The sequence below is a fragment of the Eurypyga helias genome, unplaced genomic scaffold (genome assembly GCF_000690775.1).
Source record: "Eurypyga helias isolate BGI_N326 unplaced genomic scaffold, ASM69077v1 scaffold5002, whole genome shotgun sequence".
Classification (NCBI taxonomy): Eukaryota; Metazoa; Chordata; class Aves; order Eurypygiformes; family Eurypygidae; genus Eurypyga; species Eurypyga helias.
In genome coordinates this window covers 68,983-92,403 of record NW_010233967.1, presented here as the reverse complement: position 1 = coordinate 92,403, position 23,421 = coordinate 68,983, and the positions used below count along the sequence as shown (strand labels likewise).

The 23,421-nt window shown below is 41.8% G+C and overlaps 1 protein-coding gene across 1 annotated transcript in view; it reads left to right on the top strand.

Moving 5' to 3' along the window:
* Window positions 1-12,708: 12,708 nt before the first annotated feature.
* DIP2A (DIP2 disco-interacting protein 2 homolog A (Drosophila)) overlaps window positions 12,709-23,421 on the top strand; it is a gene marked incomplete at its 5' end in the record, with an annotated part of 77,789 nt that continues 67,076 nt past the window's right edge. Inside the window, one exon of the mRNA XM_010161878.1 lies at window positions 12,709-12,780. Coding sequence (XP_010160180.1) covers window positions 12,709-12,780 — 72 coding nt within the window. The remainder of the gene's footprint in view (window positions 12,781-23,421) is intronic.

The following is a 23,421-nucleotide window of genomic DNA, read 5'->3' as shown; positions in this document are numbered from 1 at the left end:
ACCTACTACGTACATCTCCCTTCTGTTGTGTATTTGCTGACTTTGAGAATCTTCACCTGCCTGTTGCCGCTGTTGAAACTGCAGGTGTATCTTGAGAGGAGGTCTACAATCTGTTGAGACACGATTTTGTAATGCAGATGTTGCGTGGGTCTCCTACTGCTGATCGACAGCGGGTGAATGCGTTTTGACCTGAAGCCAGACTTTCTGAGGTCTGTATTGGTGGGTCGGCAGGAAGAAAGCATTGTGGTTTGGACGAGATCTGACAATACAGAGAATTGTCGAAATAGTCATTGTTCTTGCCAACCCAATATACAAAGAACTGCTTCCCAGACTCAAGAAAGTAAGACATTGGCCGATAAGAAACCAGAGGTTTAATTTGTTAGGTTGTAATAGCTAAAGCAATTTTATTTTGCGTAATGGGAGGCAGGTGAGATGATAATGCTGCGAACGCTAGAAGAATGGATGAGGAAATGCTCTCTATAGTTAAAAATGTTGCCATCCCAGGTTCAGAGGACAGAAACATCCAAAAAATACCATCAAAATGGACCCACTGTGACTGAAAGAATAACAGCAATTGGCAATTGAATACTTTTTAGATGCCAGTGAGAGCATCTTACTTTTCTAGATTAGTCTTTTAGCTCCCATTCACATACAAGTGAAGGCTGTCTGACCTATTAATTTAAGCAGATATATAAAATGTGTGAATACTTAGAGAAAAGTAATTATTTGCTGTATTCCCTGTGAAGTCAGTAACTTCTAGAAGGAGCAACACTTTCAAAAAAGTTTGGACTGAGAAGAGTTTTCAAGGTGCTACTGCTGATGTGGTTCTTGATGAGAGTCTATATCAAGGTTTTAGTGGAGTGTGCGAGTAACAAGGAAAAGAAAGAAGAAACTCTTACATGAGCTCAAGTAGACGATAGTCAGTTCACAAAAATAACTATGCCAGTTTATTGTGGGTTTTTGCCTGCCCCAGTTTTGATTTTCTGCCTGATGAGTTGCCAGTCCATTAGTCTTCCTACGTTATTTTTATTTTTACCATCTAATGCACTCATCTGCAGCTTCTGGAAGAGGATGAGTGTCTGTGGAACACGTTTCTCTCATACAGCCCCACTCAAAGAAGTGCAGAACAGTTACCTTGACTCAGCCTTTGCACGCCGTACGAGCAGCCGTGTTCAGGCACAGCCGAGGAGCTGGCCAGGCCGATGAGGTAAATTGCCTGAAGTCTGTGCCCTTTGCCTTGTCGCTCTGAGGTCTGTGCATTAGTAGAGCTGAGTTATAAAATGAAGGTAAACAAACATTTCGGTTTTATTAATGCAAAGGTTGGGCTATGCATGTGGTTACCAGAGTTGTTGAAATAGTCGGTCTGTCCAATAACTGAGATGGAATTTAGCAGCAAGCGCGTGGCAGTGCTTCAAAATATGTTGGAGTAGAATGATAGCTGTAAAACCCCGTTGGGCCAATTTACTCCGACAAAGTCCTCAGTGCTGTTAGCGGAGGATTGCTGACCCCCTGTGCTGGCTGTCTGGTCACTTCTAAGGGAACTGTCGGGAAGTGAATTCGGCAGGAGAAGCAGGAGGCGCTGTGTTCAGGGCATGCTACGGTTTGAGTAGCGATACAGTCCGTCTCAGTGCCTTAGCCGACAGTGTAGATTTTTAAATTATTTCAGAAATGAAAGGAATGGGCTTCTGAAAAGACACGACCAAAGGTGTGCGTAGTTGAGGATTTTTTCCAGTAAATAAGAATTAGGAGCTAAATAATAACAAACAAAGCTTTATTCTAAGCTCTTTTCCTCAGATTTTGAATGTTTAGTTTTCTGTACAAAAGAAAGTTATGGATAGTGTGATCAATTTGACATCAGATATAATTTGGTAATGTTAAAGGGGTTCAACAGATTCAGCAGTGTTACTCCTCCTCTAATTGATGGTGATACTCATCGTCAGGGAGGTATGTAGTGGTGCTTCGGGATTCCCTCATACAAGTCTGAACCCAATTTCCATCATTGTTACGTTGGTAACTAAGGGGTTGTTACTGCAAAAGAGTATTTTCCAGACGCATCACAGCCTTTGATTATGGATATCGCTGCACGTGAAATTCCAGAAACATGTGGTTTTGAATTGTTTTGTTGCTGGAGTTGTTTCACTTTTTCGTCCTAACCTACTTTGTCTTCCTTTACCAGCCAATTAAAAGAAGTTTGTTGCATTTAATACTTGATGTAATTAAAAATGATGTGTTTCTCCACTTTGATGTTAGCAAACCTTACGTCACAGACAATGCCGCTTGTCAGCCACTGCTTCAGCAGCCGCATGGTAACAGTGTGTTATGTTCAACCCCAAACAGGGTGCTCGTTGTGGGCTTGAGCATCTGAGACTGGACACTGAACCTGGCTTTCTCTTGGCTCTTTCTGACAAGGTCAGTGAGGAAAAGGGACAGTGGATACGAGAAAAGAGACCTCTGAATCTTTTTTTCTAAGGAAGATTTGTCAAATTAAGGAGATGAAAACATGTGCGAACAAATCAGCATCTTCCATCTGAGGAACTAGTTTTCCTGGTGTTGGTAGTGAAGTGATGGCTTTTGTCCGGTCATGAAGTAGGAATGGCCAAGCCGAACAGGCAGGGAGCATGCAGGAATGAAGCAGTCTCCTTGTCTGTAACTGGCACCAATGGGAAGCTGGGGTGGGATGGTCTAGCTCCTTCATGACGGCTTTCTATGTGGAAAGTTGGTGTGAGACGCTCAGTTTAATTTTTGGGAGCTCACAGTTGCTGACTTGAAACAGGTACGTGGCGTGTGCTGCGTGAAAGGCTTGACTGGTCCCGTGCTTGAGCCATCCAGGAAGGCTGTTACAAGCCTTGTTCTTGGACTTTTCAAGTCATAGAATCAGGAAAACACTTTATTTCTTCATCATTTATAGGCTCCCAACCTCAGATAGACCCTTAAAAAATAGTGTTGGAGCTAAAACTCACGATGGGGCTTCCCAGGCTTGTAAGCACTGATGTGTTCTGGTTGTAATAGGGATTGATGGGTTTTTTCTCCTGCCATGAGAGGTTGTTTGTGTGCACCAGCTGGCTTGCTCTTCTGTGTGCTTCCATGAATAATTCAACTAGTTTCTTTTTTCTCCAGTTTTTCAGTGTGGTTTATCATTTTGTATTTCAGGCAGGAACTCTGAATCACTTCATCTGTTTCTTCATGATCACATCCAATATAAAGTTTTTGAGTAAGGTCTAACTTCCTAGAAAAATTATATTTGATTATGCTATTTTGTAGCTTTACCGTGGATACTGATGAAGTTTGTTTGTTTGGTTTTTAATACATACTACCTTTTTATTTTAAAAAGTCAGTGTTTGTATTCATAGTAAAACTGGGCACAGTAGACACCCCCACCCTGCCCAAGTTATTTCAAGATAAGTTTTAAATCTCTCTTGTCTGTTCCTCTAAAAGCATGGTTTGGCAGTGCGTGGAAGGGTGTGGTAATAATGTGTCAGCAAACTAATCAAACCTGAAAACCAGACCTCGAAATCCATTGGAAAAGTTTCATAGTTTACAAATAGAAGTATTGCAGCTTATGTGACTTCTCGGGGTGTGTTTTGAAGGTACTCTGTGAATTTTGAATATTGTCTTGTGGTTTGAGTGTTTTGGGATTTTTCTGATGGCTTTTAAGAAGATTTTCATGGTCTAATTAATAAGTTGGATCTTCCAGTAGTTGTGGATTTCTGAATCAGGCTGCTTCAGTCCTTAGTAGTGTGAATAGTGCGACAACGGCATCATTGCTGTGATCTGCTGGGCTTTGTCGTTGCTACCAAACTATGAATATGAGCTTTTTGGAACTGGTAGATATGAAATCTTGAGTTGATTGTAAACCATCTGCAACTGATGGGCTAACTTCTCGGGTATTAATGGAGAGAACAACAAAAAAAAAAAATTGATGTCACTGACATCCAAAAAGTGCGCCATAAAAATAAATCTTCATATGAGATGCAGAAGTTTAATAGTCTGAAATATCTTCATCTTGCTCATTAATCACTGTGCCTTACTTAATGTGAAAGGGGGGGAAAAAAGGGCTCCATGGATCAGAAGGGGAGCTACAACAACTTAATAGCTTCAAAAAGCATTAAATGGTGCATATATCCTCTTTTATTTTTACACGCACATTCCTTAAGGCAAGGAATGACTTCATGATACACGGCATTTATTACCAAGTTAAACAGGAATTTTATTCTGTGATTGGTTGTCTTAACTGAACTACGAAGAGAAAATTCTATCCAGCCTGTAATTCTCTTCACAACACTATTTGAGAGGAGTGTGTATTAAAGTTGTTGCAAAAAGTACTGTAGAAAGGTGTGGGTTTTTTGCTTTATGATCCCCCATTTCTATAGCTGGTTGTTTCTAGAATCGGATGTCTGGGGGCAGTTTTCAGGGAGTCTTTCGTGGTAACCACTGAATAGGGTTTGGCCTGAGGCTGCTCTTGGATGTTATGGCCGTAGGAATTGTCAGCGAGACCGAGTGAAGGGTCTTCGTAGCAGGAAAGCATCCTCCCCCTCGCTCCCCGCTGCATGCTTTAGGTTAAAATGGTTTGGTTCAGACAACTATTTCTGGCCTAATTCGTTATAATAATGGATTACTGCAGGCCAGGCATAATCATTCTGCTTTCATATTGTATCCCTGATGCATCTGGGAAGTGACAAGCAAAAAGTCTGAATAGTCTCATCTCTGCAGTACACTGAGATTTTGGCGATTTTGAAACACTATTTTCTTAATAGTGTTTGCAGGGGGCACACGTGGCAAGCATACAACATTCTTGCAAGAGCTTTGCATTTCGGTATTTTAGCAAAATAATTTTCAGCTGTATCAGAAAATATTTTTTGGCTCAGATTTTTACAGATGCTGTTTGTTGATCAGCTCGAACACACCTAATCTGTTTTTTTTTTTTTTTTTTCAACTTCTTTTGTTGGCTTTAGTGGGAAGCAGACAGTCCATTCCCTGTGTACCAGATGATTTACACATATACACACACACACACCCCCCAGCCCCCGTGTCTGTAGCTTTTCTCCGCTTGTTAAAGGGGATGGCAACATCCATGATCTACATAATAATGAGATAGGAAAGCTTGGTCTGGTTCAATGAATTTTGGTTGTAACCTCTGGGTGAAGAGTCTAATCAATTTCACAAAACATTTCAGTTGGGTGTTTCAAAACCACTTTTCATACTTGAAAGTGCCTGATGTTATGAAGCTGCAAGGGGCATTGTATTTTGAAGCTTCTATCTGCCATGGAAATACAAACTATAATTTAACACAAACTTATTGAGGGTGATTCTTTGTTTGTCCTTCTGGTACAATAGTAGATAAGAGTATGTTTCACTGGAAGGAAACAACTTACAAAGAGCAGGACTAGTTTTTAAATAACTGCCAGAGCCAGGATCAGACTGTTACACCTACAGATGTACGTATAGCTGGCATCTGTCACGCTGTTTTATGCTACAGAGAGTCCTAATGGGATAGAAGGGAAGTGGTAGAGTTTGAGCCTTTCCTCTCTCCCTCTGGAATGAGCTTAAGGATTTACTGAAGCAGTATAAGAACAATTCATTAATTGGGCTAACTGAGCCTGGAAGCTTGCCCGGTTGCTTTTGTGATCCTGTCAAATGCTGACTCCTGGCAGATGAAGCACATAAGGGCTTAAAGCCAGGCAGCTCAGTATTTAAAAGGGAGCGGCTCTCGCCTTGCGACGGAGATGCACACTGCACGCGTGTGGATCTGTGCAGAACAGAACGACCTGGAGTACACGGACTTTCCTCATCCTCGGTGTACCGCACACTTCATTCACCTGGGCTTTTTTCTAGTTTGCAAAATGCAAGTGGTACCTCTGTCCAGCAACTGCGTTGAAACCTTGGGGTGACAAGGTGATATGTAAATGTGTCAGAATAGAATTTTCTAATTCTGACATTCAGCGTTGCTTTGCCAATAGCAAAACTCCAAATGGCTTGATCAGACTATATTTAGGCCAAGATAACACACACTTTAATCACCATTAATGGCATCATAAAATAGATTGTCCTGTTGTGTAATTGTGTACAAAGTGTTAAGCTTCTGTTACTAACATACTGATGAAGTTACTTCCCTTTCTGTGATTAAGATACGTGCAATTAGCTAGTCACTGTTTGTCTAATTTCTAGAACTTGATGTTTCGGTGATTTCATTGTGTATGCAAAGTTTTAAAGAATTTGTGTATGTTTAAGTAGTTGTAGATCTCCATGTTACTGCTTTTACATGCAGACAAGTTTTGTACTTTGGTAACTTAAATTCTGGCAGAGGGATGAAAGTCCTTCTGCAAATTAGGAATTACCAGTAACATGCGTGTTCAGTGAAGTTGTGCTGAACTTACAATACTGCTGTGAAGGCATCGTGATGCGCTCAGGATGTTTAAAATTGGATCTTTGAAATAGAGTGTCTTATAGGTTAGTCAAGCGCATCACCATATGCAGTGTTCAGATGTCACTTATTTCCATTTTTAACAGGTTTGAAGAATATGAAAGATTATAATTAAGATATTTTCACACTTCACTTAGCTCATCATATGCAAACTAAATTAAGGCATCAATTGATAGCCCACCCTTCAGAAAATAGCAATGCTTCAGGATACAGGACTGCTGTTGGAATATTTTGCAAACTTATAGATGTGAGGAAAAGTGTTTTCTGGGTATTGAAGATAAAGCTTCACCTACTTCTCCTGCGAATACAGTTTTCTTTGCTTTTCAGAGACAATGTGAACATAAAATACTGTGCTATAGAATGAAGGTATGTTGCATAAAGAGAAAAAAGATGCTACTTTTCACTAGGAATTACGTGCCAGAATGGACTTCAGGATACATAACAAGTTAAAAGTGCTTCTTTATAGCCATGATTGCAAAGCATGAATTTTGTAGAATAGCAAACAATTGGAAACAGATGTACTTACCACTCCAAAAAACCCCAAACAACCAGAGTGTAGCAGTATAACTAATCTGTGTACAATGATTTATTTCAGTGTAATGTTCAGTAATGGTGGAAATACAGCTTGTAGTACAATTTTAGAATAAAATTTAGAATAAAATTATGAAACTGGAAATATGCGTAGCTAAAAATTTTATGCAGATAATAAAGTTTTAGGGTTTTTGTGGGGTTTTTTTGGTTGGTTTGTTTTTTAAATTCTGAGCCAGTAAGACCTCAGTCAATTTGGTCAGCTCTGCCCTTTAATCACCACCCACTTAATCCCAGCGAGGACTGTGACCTCCCATCGTCTCTTGCTTTCCCTCCTTTCTGGATAGTGTGGCACTTGTCGCCCATGTGTCAAGTACTCACGCACATGAGTTCATAATCTCCTGACTCTGGAATTAGTCCTCTCAACCACAAGTTTAGCGATCCCAGAGTGAAGGCATAACATTGGTGCAGTGGGCTTGGTGATGTGGAGGCTCATCCATCAACCCCTTTGTCAGGGGTTGCCGTTGTGCTGGTTTCGCCTTCTGTGAAAGAAAATGCTGCGCTTTGGAAACATAGTATTTGATTTTGAGACTTTAATTTCAATTAAGCGGCAACCTTGGCAGGCATTTTCATGACTTGGTCTTTGTTCTGGTGTCGGATGTTACCAGGAGACTAGCTGTGTGGTAGGGTACTGACCTTGCCTTTTCGCCCGGTTTTGGGTGCCGCAGCACGAAGGTGCCCTGTGGTGCATGGCATGCAGGAGGAGCTGCTCCTCCTCTTCCTCGAGGCCCTGTTTGTGCCTAGAGATCTTGACATAAATGCAACGGTCCTGCTGTGTTTCCATGCTGCACCCTGTACTTTCTCAGGGAATCGGCAACTGGCATCGTCTGTCAGGGTGCTGTAACACATGATGTGCTTTGGAGTTGGAAAGCTGGGTAACAAGGGACGTGTGACACTGCTGGAGAAGTATCACGTATGACTGAGGGTACAGATCCGACGTACCCTTGTGACTCCATATTGATGTTCCTCAGCGCCGTCTTTCAATTCCCTGGCTGTTACACCAACTGTCATTGGCTTTCCTTGTTGCTGACTCTCACGAGTGATTAGAAATGTCTTGATTGTTCTTGATTATGCAGTGGGCAGAAATCACAGATGTCAGAGTAATTATTTTTTTAGCAATGTTTGTTAATTGTTGTTTCCGACTTTGATGTAGCAATGCCGTGTTCCTTTTATAATACCACTAGGATGGTGCAAAATAAAGCTTAATGAGTTACTGCACTTTAAAAATACTTACCAGGCGTGTCTGAGAGGTACAGTTAGAAACGATGACTGCTGAATTGATTCTTCCAACTCCACCAACCCTTCAGATACAGTGACAACCTGTCCCTATAAACACTGGAGATGTATTTTAAATTTTTCCACAGGTGACTTCTGAGTTAGGTTTTGGCTGGCAACTTGCCTGCCTTTTCAAACCATCCCCAGAACCACCTCTTCAGGCAGAAGCCAGTATTCACACCCTTGACTTCTGCTTTGTACTGAAGGAGCTGGCAAAAGGTTCTGCAGGGATTTGTCAGTAGTTGATGCAGCCGAGACTGTGGCTGTGCTCACCAGTGGCCGAACAGTGGAATCCTTTAAAAGTTTCACCTTGCAGATCTAGCACATCTTACTCTTTTCATCTACGTTTAACGCAGTTGTCTCATTCAGAAATGTCTCTGTTCTTGAGCTCTGCAGATGGGTGACTTAGGGCCGTTTCCTTATCTTCAGCAAGCACTGGGCTCTGCAGAGCCATCTTCAGCTGCATGGTGTGCTCGGTATCTTGGGGAGAGGGTTGACATGATGGCCTCCTGACACCTACTGCCAGCACAGTGTGGTGCGTGGCTTCTTACAGCTGCTCCCAGTGAGAATTTACATTGAAATTGCTGATTAAGGATTGGAGAAGTTGCTCACTTCATAGCAAGCAGCTCTTTGGTGTCTGTCTGCATCTTGCCCATCTTCCCTTCTCCATCAGTAGCCTTCGAGGATGCCTTAGTGTGGGGATACAAAGCTAGGAAGGAGCTGGAACAGCCCTGGATGTGCTCTGTCCAGTATGTTCATGCACTGGAGAGGAGAGGCTGCCGCGCTTGCGGGTGTCCTTGGGTGGTCAAGGAGATAATGCTCTGTTAGGCACACTCAGTTTATTTATGAGCTGCATACCTCACATATGCCTGGTTCCTATTTTTTTTAAAAAAAAAAAAAGCTTTTTCTGAGCATTGTTATCCAATGAGTAGAGCTCCCATAAAATACCTGGGACTACAAAGTCAGGATTTCGCAGTGCCGTGAGACGTGGTGCCGTGTCTAGGCGGTAAAGTGTGTGCTTGTTCCCTGCTCTTGTGTTTCTTAGTGTGTTCACCACCTACCTGTCAGAAGTGAAAATAAGCTCGTTGAAATTTTTGAACCCAAGGAGTGGATAGCCAATGAAAAATAATTCCTGAAACCCCAGTAAAATGCAGGCAGTATTTATTTAGTTGTTTTGGCATTAAGATTGTTAGCTGTAGTGCTAACATTGCGAATTCAGACCTGCTTGGGTAGATTTGGAGTAACTGCATGACAGATGCTTTGTGCACTACTTGGGAAAATTATTTCTATACATCACTTTAATAAAAGGCCAATGCTTTCATCTCTGTTTAGATTAATTTTCTTGGAGCCTCTGACATATTTTACAATAGGACAGATCCTGCAGGCAGGGAACTAACAGCCAGACCCAGTGTCTAGCTTTATCCAGGCTTCCCAGCTGGTTTGCTGATATTGAGGAACCTCACATTGCTTTTGTGTAATCTAATAACTAGGGAGAAAGTGAGGCTAAATGACAGCAGCTGTGGCCCTGACATACCAGATGTGGCTAAGTGACTCTCTTTGGAAGAGGTGAGGGATCACAAAGAACCCCAAATGATGGGTTAATCCCACTGAGGCTCTGAGGGTGAGGGGGTGGAGAGCAATTGGCAGGAGGAATCCACCCCCAAGCTTTTGAGGAAGGAACAAAGAAAAGCTGTGCTGGGCAGCAGAGCCTGACTTGCCAGTGAGGCTGCAGAAGTCGACAGAGATGCTGTTGACTTTGGACTTCTCTTAACCCCAATCAAGGAAAATTCTTCAAGTCAGCGTTCCATCAAAACCAAAGAATTTCCAGGTGCAGTGAGATGCCGAAGTTCGAGATATTCTGGTTTAAATGAGGCTGTGTTCAGCCCTGTCTTCTGATGTGGTGCTTCCATGGCATACCTCTTCCGCTGGTGATAGCCGGCAAGGTAGCTGCCCTGTGCCGAAATTTGGGTTAAAGGTTACTTGGACCATTTTTGAAGCTGTGAACATTGCTGAAGTTACGGTATGGCAAATTTGTGTCGTGGACAGCATTTGTTACTTAAAGAATTTGCTGAGATTGCTTTAGTCCTCCAAATTATCTCTGTTTTAAGGTAAACTGTTACTCCTTCTGGTGCTTCTTGTCTGGGTTTGGTTTTTTTCCTCCATAACTGAAAATGATGCATCCTTTTTTTGTATCCTTTCTCTTTCTTTGGAATTACACTTGGAGTGTAATTTATTATTTTGATCAGTATTCCCAGGCACACAAATCTGGGCATTTGTGGCTGTTTTGTTTGATTTTTGTTCTTGTTCTGTTATAATTTTATAACTAATATATATAAATTATATTTGTTCTGCTAAAAACATTCTGTTCAAGAAAAATAACCAAAGCATTTCTTGTGTCCAAACTTCATGAGAAATATTTACACAGGTTTATGACTAAAAACTGTCAAATTCTGTTTGGTTGTAGTTTGAAATACCTGCAATGATTGAAGTACTCCAGGATGTGCTTCCCCCCCCACTTACTTGTTTGGAACAGTGTCTGCAAGCTCTCATCACTTGTTCTGGCATACTGTCAGGAACTTTGCATGATGCATATTCACTTGATTGCCGGGGGATGGTAGGATGAAGTGACTTTGGTTGTGTTAGCAGTGTCTTCTGATGTAGGAGGGAGGTGGGTGTTGGAGGAAATGTGTTTAGAGCACATATTGCTATGGACAATATTAAGCAAAACAACCAAACCCAACCCTTATGTATCAAGGCAAGTAGTCAAGAAACATCTTAAAATACAGAGTAAGAACCTTTTTCTCTAAAATCTGACTGAGGAAAAGGGTTTCTTGCTTCTGCATATACAAGCAGTCCCACTCACCTGGATGAATTTAAAATGACTGTCTCTAGTAACATATAATCTTACATATAATTTTATAGCCTCATTTCCAAAGGGAATGAATCCCATGTAAATCATGCTCTGTCTTTCTCTCTATTGCCCTCATGACTCTTGATTCTGCTGGTCACCTGCAGGAAACTCTGGTAAAGGACCCAGCAAAGTCCCAGGTGTGGGACATGTCAGCTCTTACTGTACGCCTGAGGTCAGAGAGACCTTAGAAGCAGCACGGGGTAGTATTCTTGGAGTTGTGTCAAAGCAAGACCTGAATCCATTCAAGCACCGAGTGTGCTAAGACTCACCCAAGTCCTCTTGTTGTTTCCAGGCATTGTTTTGATTCCTTCTGTGAATAGGATGGAGAAAAAGGTTCAGGTTTGTCAGAAGGCAGATGGAATTCTCCATATATATGTAATCCATGCCTCTTCTTTTTTTTTTTTCTTTTTTACTCTTTCACCAATATGCTCCTGGAAGAATGTGCTTGAAGAAAGATGTAAATGTAAAATTTTACTTTGTGCCCTATTTAAAGTCAAGATAATTATCTGTCTATATTTCTAAAATTCACTCTCCACTTGAGTATGTTTTCAAAAACATCATCAGATATTAAAAACCTCTTCAATCTTGGTTCTGTTTCATGCTGTTGTGATGCATTTGCTGGGTACGGAGGGATAAAAGTCCACTTGGTTAGTGGAACTGCGTATTATCTCACCGTCTTTAAGCAAATGTGAATTCTGGGAGGTGGGAGTGGTTTTAAGGTTTTGAGATCACTGTTTTCATGTCTATGCTGAGATCAAGAAAATGGACAAAGCTTGTAAAATTCTGGTGGGGTTTGGGATTTTTATACTAAGCTTGCTGCTGGTTTTGCATGAAGCTGCCTTGTTCTGTTGGTAGAGTCATGGAAGTGCAGGTTCTGAAATGTCTCAAAACCTTGCTTCGGGTTTCTACAGAAGCTCTCCTTTGGCTCTAGTCTGTGTGAAAACCCACGTCACACTTTACCAGTGGAGTCTGCAGTGTAGGTTTGAACCAGGATATCGGGTGACAGCTGTGGAAAAACCCTAGTGCTACCAGGAGGTTATCACCTCCCAGAACTGGGAAGTGGAGTCTGATGTGCCGCGCGGTGCAGAGACACAGGGTGCGAGAGGGACTGGGGGGATGTGCTGGAGGGTGGTCTCTCAAGCCCTGGTGTGCTGAGCATTTGGGATGCCCCAGGAGGATGCATAGCCACCCTTGCCGGCTTCCTTGGCTTCCGCTGCGCTGCAGATCTTTTGTGCCACGTTCTGCATCGCCAGAACCAGGTTCAGCACAGGTGCTGCAGGCAAAACCACTATTCCTCTGCTGTAGACTTCCAAGACGCTCATTTTCATACGTGCACGGGCAGCGCTGCGTGGGTGGTATGTGTGTAGCCATGAATTTCTCTGCCATGTCCAGTTCTTGGTCGCTAATGTGTCTGGCTCCAAGTTAGCGAGTTTCATCGTAGGTGTCGTGGAAATGAGAAGGCTTATTTAAAAACTGTTCAAAGCAATAATGAACTTATTCTTTGTTTCTTTAGGAGACATCACTCAGAAAGGATATGAAAAGAAAAGGGCAAAGCTGTTAGCACGGTACATACCGCTAATTCAAGGTAAGAGACTGCATGTAAGTCACACCTTTTGCACCAAATCTGTGGAAGTGTGTAATGGAGAAGTTCTCACTAAATAGAACAGATGAATTAATAGTGTTTTGAGTGACGTGGCATCTAACCAGTAGTGGAGAGTGGCTGTTTTAGAGAAGTACATAACGAGACACAAATCTGATTTTTTTTTTTAATTTTATTTATGTGCAGTGTTAAACAGTAACGTTTTTTTCAGCAATCTTTAGTTTGAGAACTGTGCCCAGGACTTTAGCATAACTTTAAAAATGAGTAAAGCTATTCCTGAAAGTAAGTTGGCCAGTTTCATTAAATGAAAACACTGGCTAGCCATCACTCATTCTTTGGTGTGCTTTTTTGACCATACTCTGCCTCCCCATCCTCTTTCCCACCCCCTGTTTCTTCAAAATACTAACTTATAAATGATTACTTCTTAAGCTGGTTATTACCAGACTTTATCTTCAATGGACACAAGCTAAATGCTCAGCTCTTAAAATTTGTTTTTGTACCAGGACACTTAAACCACCCAGGATTAAAGCTGTTGTGCTGCCACTGATCTTTGGTCTTGTATGATAATCCTAGGCCAATTCTTCCATAGGTTCTGGTTGAGATAAGGGAGAATGAGAAGACAGCTGAGATAAGTGACACCAGTAATGAGACACTGTAGAGAGATGAGAGAAAAAGAATTGTTGGTATTACTTTACAGGGCTGAAGATAGGCTTTCACATCACAGAACAGAGGGGTTCTTGCTGTGATTTTGGTCCTGTTTTGATTCTGTTTATATAAGCTATCTATTTGAAGGAGGAATGGGCATCTCCAGCCAGTTTTGTGCAAATGGTTGAACTAGACGATAGTTTCTTCTGCTTTTGCAATCATGATGCCGTGACCTCTGCGGCTTTTCTTAGCAGGGTAGACCTAAGTTTTACACTCATGAGTTCTGCTGACTGCAGGGTTGTGGTGTTTAGAGAAACCCTTATGGTATGTATTTGGCGTTGAACGGTTAGAACGTGATCTGGTGGTTCATCATGGGGTTTCTTACCACAGGTTTGTTGCTTTGTGGGTCTTTTTTAATAACAGCTGTAGCTTTTCCCTCAGCAAATTTATAATACTCTGCAGACCACAGGACCTAATTCATCTCTACAAAATGACATATGCCTTGAATAGCAGCAGTTTGAATTTTTTTGGTAAGCATTGCAGTGAGCAGCAAGCTCTAGCTTCACCTGCTACACCTTCTCCTCCTTACAACGTTTTTCCCTAAAGGACTGTCTCACTTTTCAGTTCAAAATACCCTGTCCTCCAACCCTGCTTAGTTAAAGATTTTGAGCCCAAGATAATTAGGGATTTTGGCTGAGGATTAACAGTTGTAAGAACTGTTTCGTCAATTAACTCTCTCTACTCAAAAGTCATGTCTTTGGATTTTTGTGTCTTGTTTTCATCTCTCATAACCGTTGATTTACTCTGCCTTCTCTCCTTTCTATTGACAGTGATTTATTTATTCCCCACCTCAACACTTAAACTGAAAGGCTGTTTGCTGAGTTCTCCAAGTGTAGCTTAGGAAGGTACAGCATGTCGTCTTTCATACTTTTTTTTTTTAATGTAAGTTTCAAAGTTAGGATGCAATGTAAAGCACTTTTTTTACCCCTTTTCTGCATGAATACTGCTGGACCTGGTCATAGTCTAACTCTTGGGTTCTTCGTAGCAACACTGACTCCTGTGCAAGGTTTCCAGGGGTGTTCGACTGATTAAATTCAGTTGTCTGCTCTAGAAGCCTGATGTGATACGTGTATAATTTCCAAAGGTGTTTCATAACGTCCAATTTTGGTAACCTGCTCATTCAGGAATGCATTCAGCTGAAGCAGTGTATGAGACTACACAATTGACTTGTTAGACAGACTTAGAATAAAAAAAAAAATAGTAAGAAAAACATGTTAATGGCATTTTTTAGGATTGTTTTCACTAAAGCTTCTCCTTCAAACCTGAGGTGTTCAGGAGAAGTGACTTCGTATAATCTAGGTTAACACCTTAACATCCTGGACAGTAATTATAAGAAAGCACGTCCTAAGGAGATGGCAGTGCAACTCAGTGGTCTCCTAGTTTGTCTGTGATCTGATATTAGGTTCAATTTAAAATCCTAGGTCCCTTTAGATTTCCAGCTGCTTAAAAATTTCTCCTTGTTCATCCATCTTTTCCATAATCATCTTACAGAGTGGTTGAAAATTAGCTGATCCTATGGTGTGTCCTACTTGCTTGATACATTTTCTAAGAAACACCAGATTGCCTGATTTGTCTACCACTTCTGCCTAGCTTTGCCTTAAGATGACAGGGATCTAGCTTTAATATGCTAAAAAGAGAGTGAGCGGGCTGTCTGCCTCTGAGCACAAAGAATGATGCTCTGGCAAAAAGACAAAGTTTGCTTAAACCCTTAAGCTAACTACTTACTTCAGTTTCCTGACATATGTTCCATTAACCTAGTTCTAGCTTGGGATTTTGGTAATTGGTACAGCTTCAGCGTGGCTCAGATTAATGTGTGGGAGTCCCAGTGGCTTTGAGCCTGCAGTCATTTTTTATCATTAACAATTTGATCGCAGGATTTTTTTTTTTAACGTCCTTTGCTCAGTAGCATTCCTGATAGGATTAGTTAAGTTTCCCATTATCCATCAGGTTTTTTTCAGACTGATGGATACTAGTATTTTAGATTTGAAGATCTCCAAGTTTGTGATTTGACCATCCCCAGGACCAGTAACTTGTGTCTTTGTAAAGCTGATCTGGTCATCAATTCCTTTCCCAGTATAGGCATCGTTGTATTTTCACCGTTGGCCTGTGAGGTAAAGACTGATGACCAGTTAATTTTACCTCACGTTCTTCAGCACTTTCTTCAATTTCAAAAAACCTGATGTCTTCCTTATAGCGCATCCATATCTAGCTTTACTCCTTTGTTAGGAAACTTTAGCTGGTAGTGCAGTTCTGCTGATGGGTAAGGTTTTTAACAAAGTGTAGGGTGGGCAGTGAAAGTACTGAGGTGGAATTCTTGGTGAGAGGCAGGAAAGTAGAAAAAGGAGTTATGGGAAGATTGTTTGAAATGAAAGGTTTTGATTACGCTGAGCTTATGAAATATGAAATGATTAGAGAACTCGAGATAAAGCTACACGTTGATTTGGTACTTGTAAAGAAGGAAAAAGTGGTGGCAGGTCAGGAAGCAGCAGTGGGAAGAGATGGCTTAAATGGTGAGGAGAATCGTTGTGCTTTCCATGTTACATACCTCATCAGCTGTCACGTAAAAACTAATCATATGAGAACGCCTGCTCTTTCAGTGCCACGCAAAACGGATTGGATTAAATTTCTGTTGCACTGTGTAGTTGTATCAGTGGGGAACCAAACCATTATACAGATGGTGTTAGATAACCCCACAGAGGGCTTGGTGAATAGAAAAAGGCAGAAGTGGCTGCAAAGCATGTTTTCAATTAACAGTAAAATTAAGTAAAACATGTTGATATTCAGGAGACACGTTCCTGTAGACTCTGGTTTGCATTCTAAAAATCTAAACCTGCAGTTATAAAGAGTTAGCAGAAATGTTAGATTTCACTAAGGAACCGTAAAACTGTGTAGTTACGGGGAAACACTGATCAAAAGTTGCTATCATTCACTAATTCAGCCAAATGCACTGTGCAAAAATAGTAGCAAGCCTTGACAGTCACAGTCAGTAGTTTGCTTAGTCAACCTCTGCACCCAAATTGCAGATAGAACTCTGAGGAAATAATTAATTATATCCGTAGGCAACCTGGCATGCTGCTAGGTGAAGCTTCTGAGTGATGGGTAACATCACACGCCTTGCAAAAACACATTTTGTATGTGAATAGAGCTTGGGTGTAAAAAGATTCGGAAATAATGTGATAAAATGAGGATTGTTTACAGTGAAAGTGGGTAACTTGCATCTTGGAGGGTGCTGTCCTCATGGGGAGCAAATACTGCCCGCTCCTCTCCCTTTTTTTTTTTTTTTCCCCCCTTGCAGCCGGTGTTGTTCATCATTTTTCTGTTGAATTTGAGGAAACTCTGGATGGTTAAAGGAACTTTTTCTTTCTAGATTCATTTTATTACTGTCAAAAGAAAAAAAAAAGAAAAAGCAGTTACCATGTGCTGTTCCTCTTTTCTTGAGAGCTAGCACAGGCTTGCTGTCTTGGAGTTTTCCTGTGGTAGATTAAATCTGGAGACTTGCATGTCTCCAGTGTGCTTTTTCATAGAGTGATAGTGTAACTAGTGAGAAGAAAAATCCCAGAATCGATTGTCATTAACAAAGTATTTCTAATATTCCAGATTTAAAAAAAAAAAAAAGGCAAAAACCCCAAACCCCCTGTATGACAGCAAATCACAGGTCATTTTCTTGCGTTGAAAGTTATGCTAAATGTTGGATTTTATAAATATCAAGTAACCTGAGCATGCAGCTTCTTTTTAATACAGCACAATCTTGCCTGAGTATCATGAGGTCCACGGTCATTTGATGGCATCAGTTTAGCCAGTTTTTCATAGTGCTTTCATCTGAGACAGATTAACACATACGGAGACATCCTCCGCTTCCATTACTAATGGTCTCCTAGATTTAAGTTGGAGAATAAATAAGATTAAATAATTTTAAAGGAAACAAGATGATCACTTTTTTAAAAATTAATTAAAAAACATGGTTCTTCAGATATTTTTTAAATAAGGACAAGAAGTGATTTCACCTTGTTCTTTCATAGATCTCTAAGGAGCTCTGTGAGGCCTAAAACAGAAATGCTGATCAGTCAGTGTCCTTCACTCATTTATATGTTCCCAAGAGATGATATTTCCTGTTGCATCAGCATTTTTATCAGTAAGGGCTTTATTAAGGCAGTTTGAAACTTTAAAGCACCATGAGTATCGTTAGTGGTAGTATTGGTTGTGAGCCATATGATACAGAGAGACTTTAGCCATCAGAGTTTTTGTTAGCAGAGAAGCGTTCTAGTAGCTGGCATGTCTGGTGAAAGTGAAGTACCTACAGATGCCCAGGAATTATGTGATTAAGGAATTATAGCTGAAATCAAGGGAGGTTTTTTCTTGTCTGCTTTGCCCCAACTCTAACTGTTTCTAATAAAAGGTTCTGTATTTCTGCATGAACTTTGGTGTGATTTGGCTTGTAGTTTCTTCTGCTCCAGTTTTTACTTATGGGTTTCCTTTGTTTGGGTCGTTAAACCCCCCAGATGTTAAAAAGCTTGTAAGGTATTACTCCTTTTTCTCATGTTGTTCTTCTTGAAAACAAATGGGCTGACTTTCAAGCCACAGTTTATTCCTCAATGTAAACAGGTTTACGTAAGCTGGAAGGCTGCCCCAAAGAATCACATTGCAAAACACCGCAGAATATTTGCAGAAGGGTGTGGTGATGGCAAATATGAATTAGTTAGTTTAACAGCTGAGGGGTTTGACAAAGGCTTGTCGTAAACAAGCCTCCAGATAGTTAAAAAAGTTGGCTGGTACTCCTCATTTAGAGTTTTTCCACTTTGCTTAAACCTGGTGTTAGTAACTGCATCCTGACCAATTCCTTGTGACTGTCTGAGCAAGGAGAGCAACCACAAAATCCCACCCAGTTCCCTGGCGTTTGATGTGTTGTGCTGAGTGGGAGATTGTTGTTGTGTATTAGCTGAGCGACCTGCTCTGAATATGTGCAGGTGCTACTTCATCCTTCCTACGTTAGTGTATTTCTGCTGGAATTCCCTCTGGAGAGCTTGAGATATAAGATTGGAATGGGAGACAGTCCCATGTGGGTGTTCCAGGCTCTTGCCTGTAGTACAAGTCCCTCTTCTCCATCATCTCCTGGGCATTACTGTGGGAACGTCAGCTTCAGCAAAAGGGGGGTGGGAGGAGGAGATAAAAAGAATATAGAGCGAATGGGGAGCCTCTCTGAAAGGGAAAGATGACTGCATTGTAAAGGGAAATTGTGCTTCACTTGGGGGGAAGGGGAGGAGGCATTCCGAAGTGGTATCTCCAAAACAGAAGACAAGACTGGCATCCGCCTGGTGTGAAGCAGCTGGGGGATAGTGGCTGCCATGGCTGTTAATTTTGCTTCCTCACACTTGTAGATGCTCTGTTGCTTACTGTGCCGTTGCTTATTCTTCCAAAACCTTACAAGTTTCAGTTAACTGGAAACATCTTTTTGTTCCACGGTTTTCTCAAGCACACGCCTCCATCTCCTGGTGTAATTCCATGTCTTTAAGCAGGAATAGTTATTACCCTGAAGGTGCTGGTCTTCAGCTTCCTTTCTAAACAGTTTGAGTTGTAACTCCAAAACATCTTTCCTGCCTCACTGGTGTCTGCATGAACTCTTACTGCTGGTTCATCTCCAGCACTGGGCAAGACCACGTTCGGATGCGTTGTGAGAGCTTTTCTTCTTCACTCCGGGCGGTGAGCCACCACGCAGCCCTCTCCGGTACTGTTGGAAATGTGGATGGTTGGTTTGTGGTGGAAACACCCAGCACAGTCGTTCCCCTTTCTTGCTCCTGTGGAGGTACCTATCTGTTCAAAAGTAAATCTGGCCATCTTGTCAGGCAGACAAATAATGAAATAATTTCTGCTCATTAGGTTGCTGCTGTCTTGCATGGAAACTTTTCCCCTCCATCAGGGCTGCTATTATGGAAACACGATTTCTCTGTGATGCCCCTGAATTGAACCTCTCTTTCTCTTCAGTGGCCAGTTACTTGGGTGTGTCAATGAAACTTGGCTTCCTGAGGTTTCTGTCTGTTAGGGGAACCGGATCCGAGGACCTTTGGCCAACTGCTCTTTGTGGTTATATCCATCGTCCTTGGTAGCTGGCTTTCATCTTTTCTAATTAGCGTGCTTAAACAGACATTGCCTCTGCTGGCTCAGCTAGTAGAACCGAATTTAAGTAAGTGATGCTGATAGCAAAGCAGGGAGTCTCAGTGTGCAGGGGATGAACTAGATGGTCTTTAAGGTGCCTTCCGTTGCAAACCATTCTGTGATTCTATGCATCATCGCGTTGCTGTCTGCTGGAGCTGGGTGCTGCACAGCCTCCCAGCCTTCCTCTGATGGCTGTGCTTCACCTGCCGCCCCTGCTCCCAGTGTTGGGTTTGGTGACTGCCACGAGGCTGTTTCATACCTGGCTTCTGCTTCTTTCACTGCCTGCTTTGATTAGAACCGTGCTGCGTGGCACTTAGGTAATGGATGTTAATTTGGGCTGTGACTGACAGGCGGGATCAGCTTCATTAGGTGAGCTGGAGTGCTTTGAAGCATCTCCTGACTGCTGCTTAGAAGCGACTCTTTTTGTGAGAAATAAAAGCTGTAGCTAATGACACGTAGGTGTTCTGCTTACCAGTCTTGTCGTAGTGTCTAAATAAGCATGTCTCTTATTAAAAATTCAATGAATCTGAATACTAGCCAGGAAACGAAACTGCCTCAATGAAAATACCAGTGGCAAGTGTTAACAAGTGTCTTCTGTGCTTTGGGTTTTCTTGCTGCTGTTGCGTGCTTCCTTTAATGGAAAGTAATAACAATGCCCTTAAAATTGTTTCATTTTCTCCAAGTGGAAATTTATAGCTGAAATTTACTTCCTGCAGTAGAGGAAAAGTCTATAGAACAGTGGAAGATGGTCAAGCCGAATGCATGTATTTGCATCTATTTGCCTACATGCATGTGCCTGTTACTTTTTTTTTAACTCACCATTTTCTAATATCTTATTCTGAGTAATAAATTAGATGAGGTAGACCCTTGTTCAGTTTCACTGATTCGGAAGGTGTGAACACTTAGGTAGCTTCAGGTCTTGAAGACAAAAATGTGTGCATCGGGTAATATGGCCTGGGATGTGGTATGACAGAAAAGGATGATAAAATTGACCTATGACCTGGGTAAGGACTGGATGCTTAATAAGACAGTTCAGTGAGAAATAACTGCATCTAAAGTTCTGTTTAAAGAAATCTGGAATTAATGGGACTGTTATTGTGGAGCTGTACATAAGCTAGGTGCACATTAGCAAAGCTTTTCCAGCTTTGCTTGAGGAGACTGAGGAGCACGAGGTACCCTAGTGATGGTGAAATCAAGGGGTTACCTGCTTTGGGGGAAGGTGCTGCACACCATGACACCTCTCTGCCACGGTGTATGGCAGCACTGACTGGGAAGGAGAAGCCATTTCCAGCACACTGCTCCTTGCATACATTAATAAGTGGCTGAACAACATGCCAGGGAAGATCTTGCCTGTTCTTACAGATTGCCTGTCTAACTAGGAAACTCTTGAAGCTGCCTCTCCTTTAGGGCAGGCAAGGGGAACTAAGAAATACTGCTATCCTCAGCAAAACCATCCCTTGTTTTGGTAGGGGCCCTGTCCAAGTGTGGGTGATAAGCACATCGCAGTGGAGACACATGTACATAAGGTCAGTAGGGCTTGAATCCATAGAGAGGGTCTGGAAACCAGAGGCAGGGTTGGAGGACATGGACTGAAGAGCTGGGTGTGGAGGAGAAAATAAGGGAAGGAGACTAGGTGGTTGGTCCTGGTCTTTGGGCAGAGCAGGATGCCAGGAGCGGAGGAGACAGCAGAGAGGGACCAGAGCAGGGCTGGATGGACCTAGAGGTTCGCCTAGAGTCAGACAGGGAGTTTCCCATGCCTGTTTATTTTCTGCCTTGTCATACCCCTTTTCCCTTCTTTTAGTGCTTTGAACCCAGTTGTTGCCTTTTGTTCTTTCGTATTTCTAGGTCCAGTTCAACATCTGCAGAAGGGTTCAATAGTGTACAAAGAGCCTGAAGTTTCCTCTTTGGCCTCCCTCTTCCCCTCTCTGCAAAGCTCTTTAATGTGATACGCCATCTCCTGCAGACTGTGGATGTTTGGAGGCATGATACGTAACTGGGTAGCGATGCAAGTAAAGCTGTGATGAGGGAATTGTTGCCATGCTATTTTAACTCCTTCGGTTTTACTTTTCAGTTTGCCATTAAAACTTGGAAGTGAATACTTTTGAAAGGTTCAGCTGGTGAACTGGTATAACTTACCTCATATATAAACCTAGTTTAGAACTGAAGTTGTTTTGTCTGAATTTTTATTTTGGGAGATGAATTTCATGAGCCACCTTCTTGCAAAGGTAATTAGCTGTCAGTGTCTAATAGCTGTTTCAAATAAGAGTTTGCCGAGACATTTGCAAAAGTCTTTAGAAGCCATTGAGTTTGATGTTAAGACATCATTTCTTCTACAGATGAGATGAAAGAGGCAACAGGGCAACTGCTCTGCAGGTGGGTTGCCCAGGAGAGTCCTCTAGCAATAAAGTTTGTGCTTTTGCAAAGTACTGCTTGTGAAACTTTTATCTCTGCCTGTCTGATGCCAGATGTGTTTAGCTAGGCGTCCTCCCCAGAGATGCTAGGAAAGAGTCTTCATTCTACTGTCAACTCCCCAGTGCTCTTACAGTAAAATAATTTCTGCTTGTGAAAATCAAAATTGCTAGAAATGTCAGTGTTCGTCTTGATTCCTCAGAGTTACTGGATGGAAAAACACAGTTAGAATTCAAATATCAACTTGAATTTCATCCTGTAGAAGCAAACTGTTCCGTTAATTGGAACAAGCAGGATGTTTATGATGACTTTTCATTCTTGCTAGCTTTGAGTAAGTTAAAAATGGACAAGATACAGTGATCGAAGATCAAGTGCATTTAGTGTATACTTCTTACAACGTTATTTTTGTCAAGACCTTCAGTGTGAATGAGGGGAGTTAGCCTAATTATCCAGCTGCTTTTGCTGAAGGCTAAGGTAGTGATTTGCATAATACCAGAATTAACAAGGTCACCAAGCTTGTGGAACGGGATTTTTCTGGAACATAATTATGTAGCTTAAAAGTTAGATGCAATATCTTACTATTTTTACCAAAATGTGATTTTATTCACACTCATCCTTGGTATTTTTTTCACTATGATATGTAACCTTCTTAGAGAAAGCGAAAAGGGAGGTTTCACCTGAAGAAACATAGTTGTGGTTTCCAACAGGCCCATGGATTTTGTGCCTCATCTCAATTTAAAGGGAAGTTCTGAGGTTCATTGATAGATATTTCATTACAATACAGCTGCCCTAGTTCTGATCCACAAAAAGATGTTTTGTAAATGTATGAGGAGGAGAGGCTTCTGGTTTTGGAGTTGGTAAGCTTTCATGCACTCTTACACTAATTTGGGGTCCCTTCTCTTCCATCCCTACCTCTGCCTCTGGTACTACCTGGTCTAGTGCAAGGTGTCCCTGCCCATGGTAAGGGGTTGGAACTAGATGAGCTTTAAGGTCCCTTCCAACCCAAACCATTCTGTGGTTATTCCAATTAGCTCGTTTTCCGTCTTATTTTCCCTGTACATTCAAGGGCTAAACCCTTGTGCCAGATGCAGCAGTGCCATTGATCACAGATTACGCTGATCAGCTTTGCCGGGCGCATGGGATTACAGGTGGGGAAAGGGCCTTGGTTGTGGTCTTAGGAGTCCTGATTCCAAAGCTCTGTAGTGAGTTGCTTACGTACCAGCTGCGGGAGTTCAAAATGAGGGTTCGTGGGCTACACCATGCCCAGGCAGGGAGAGGGGTTTGGAAAGCTGGATGCTGAACTGTAGGTCTGGAAGAGGGAGGAGTACGGCATTATGAGCAGAGCATTGATCTGTTCTTCCA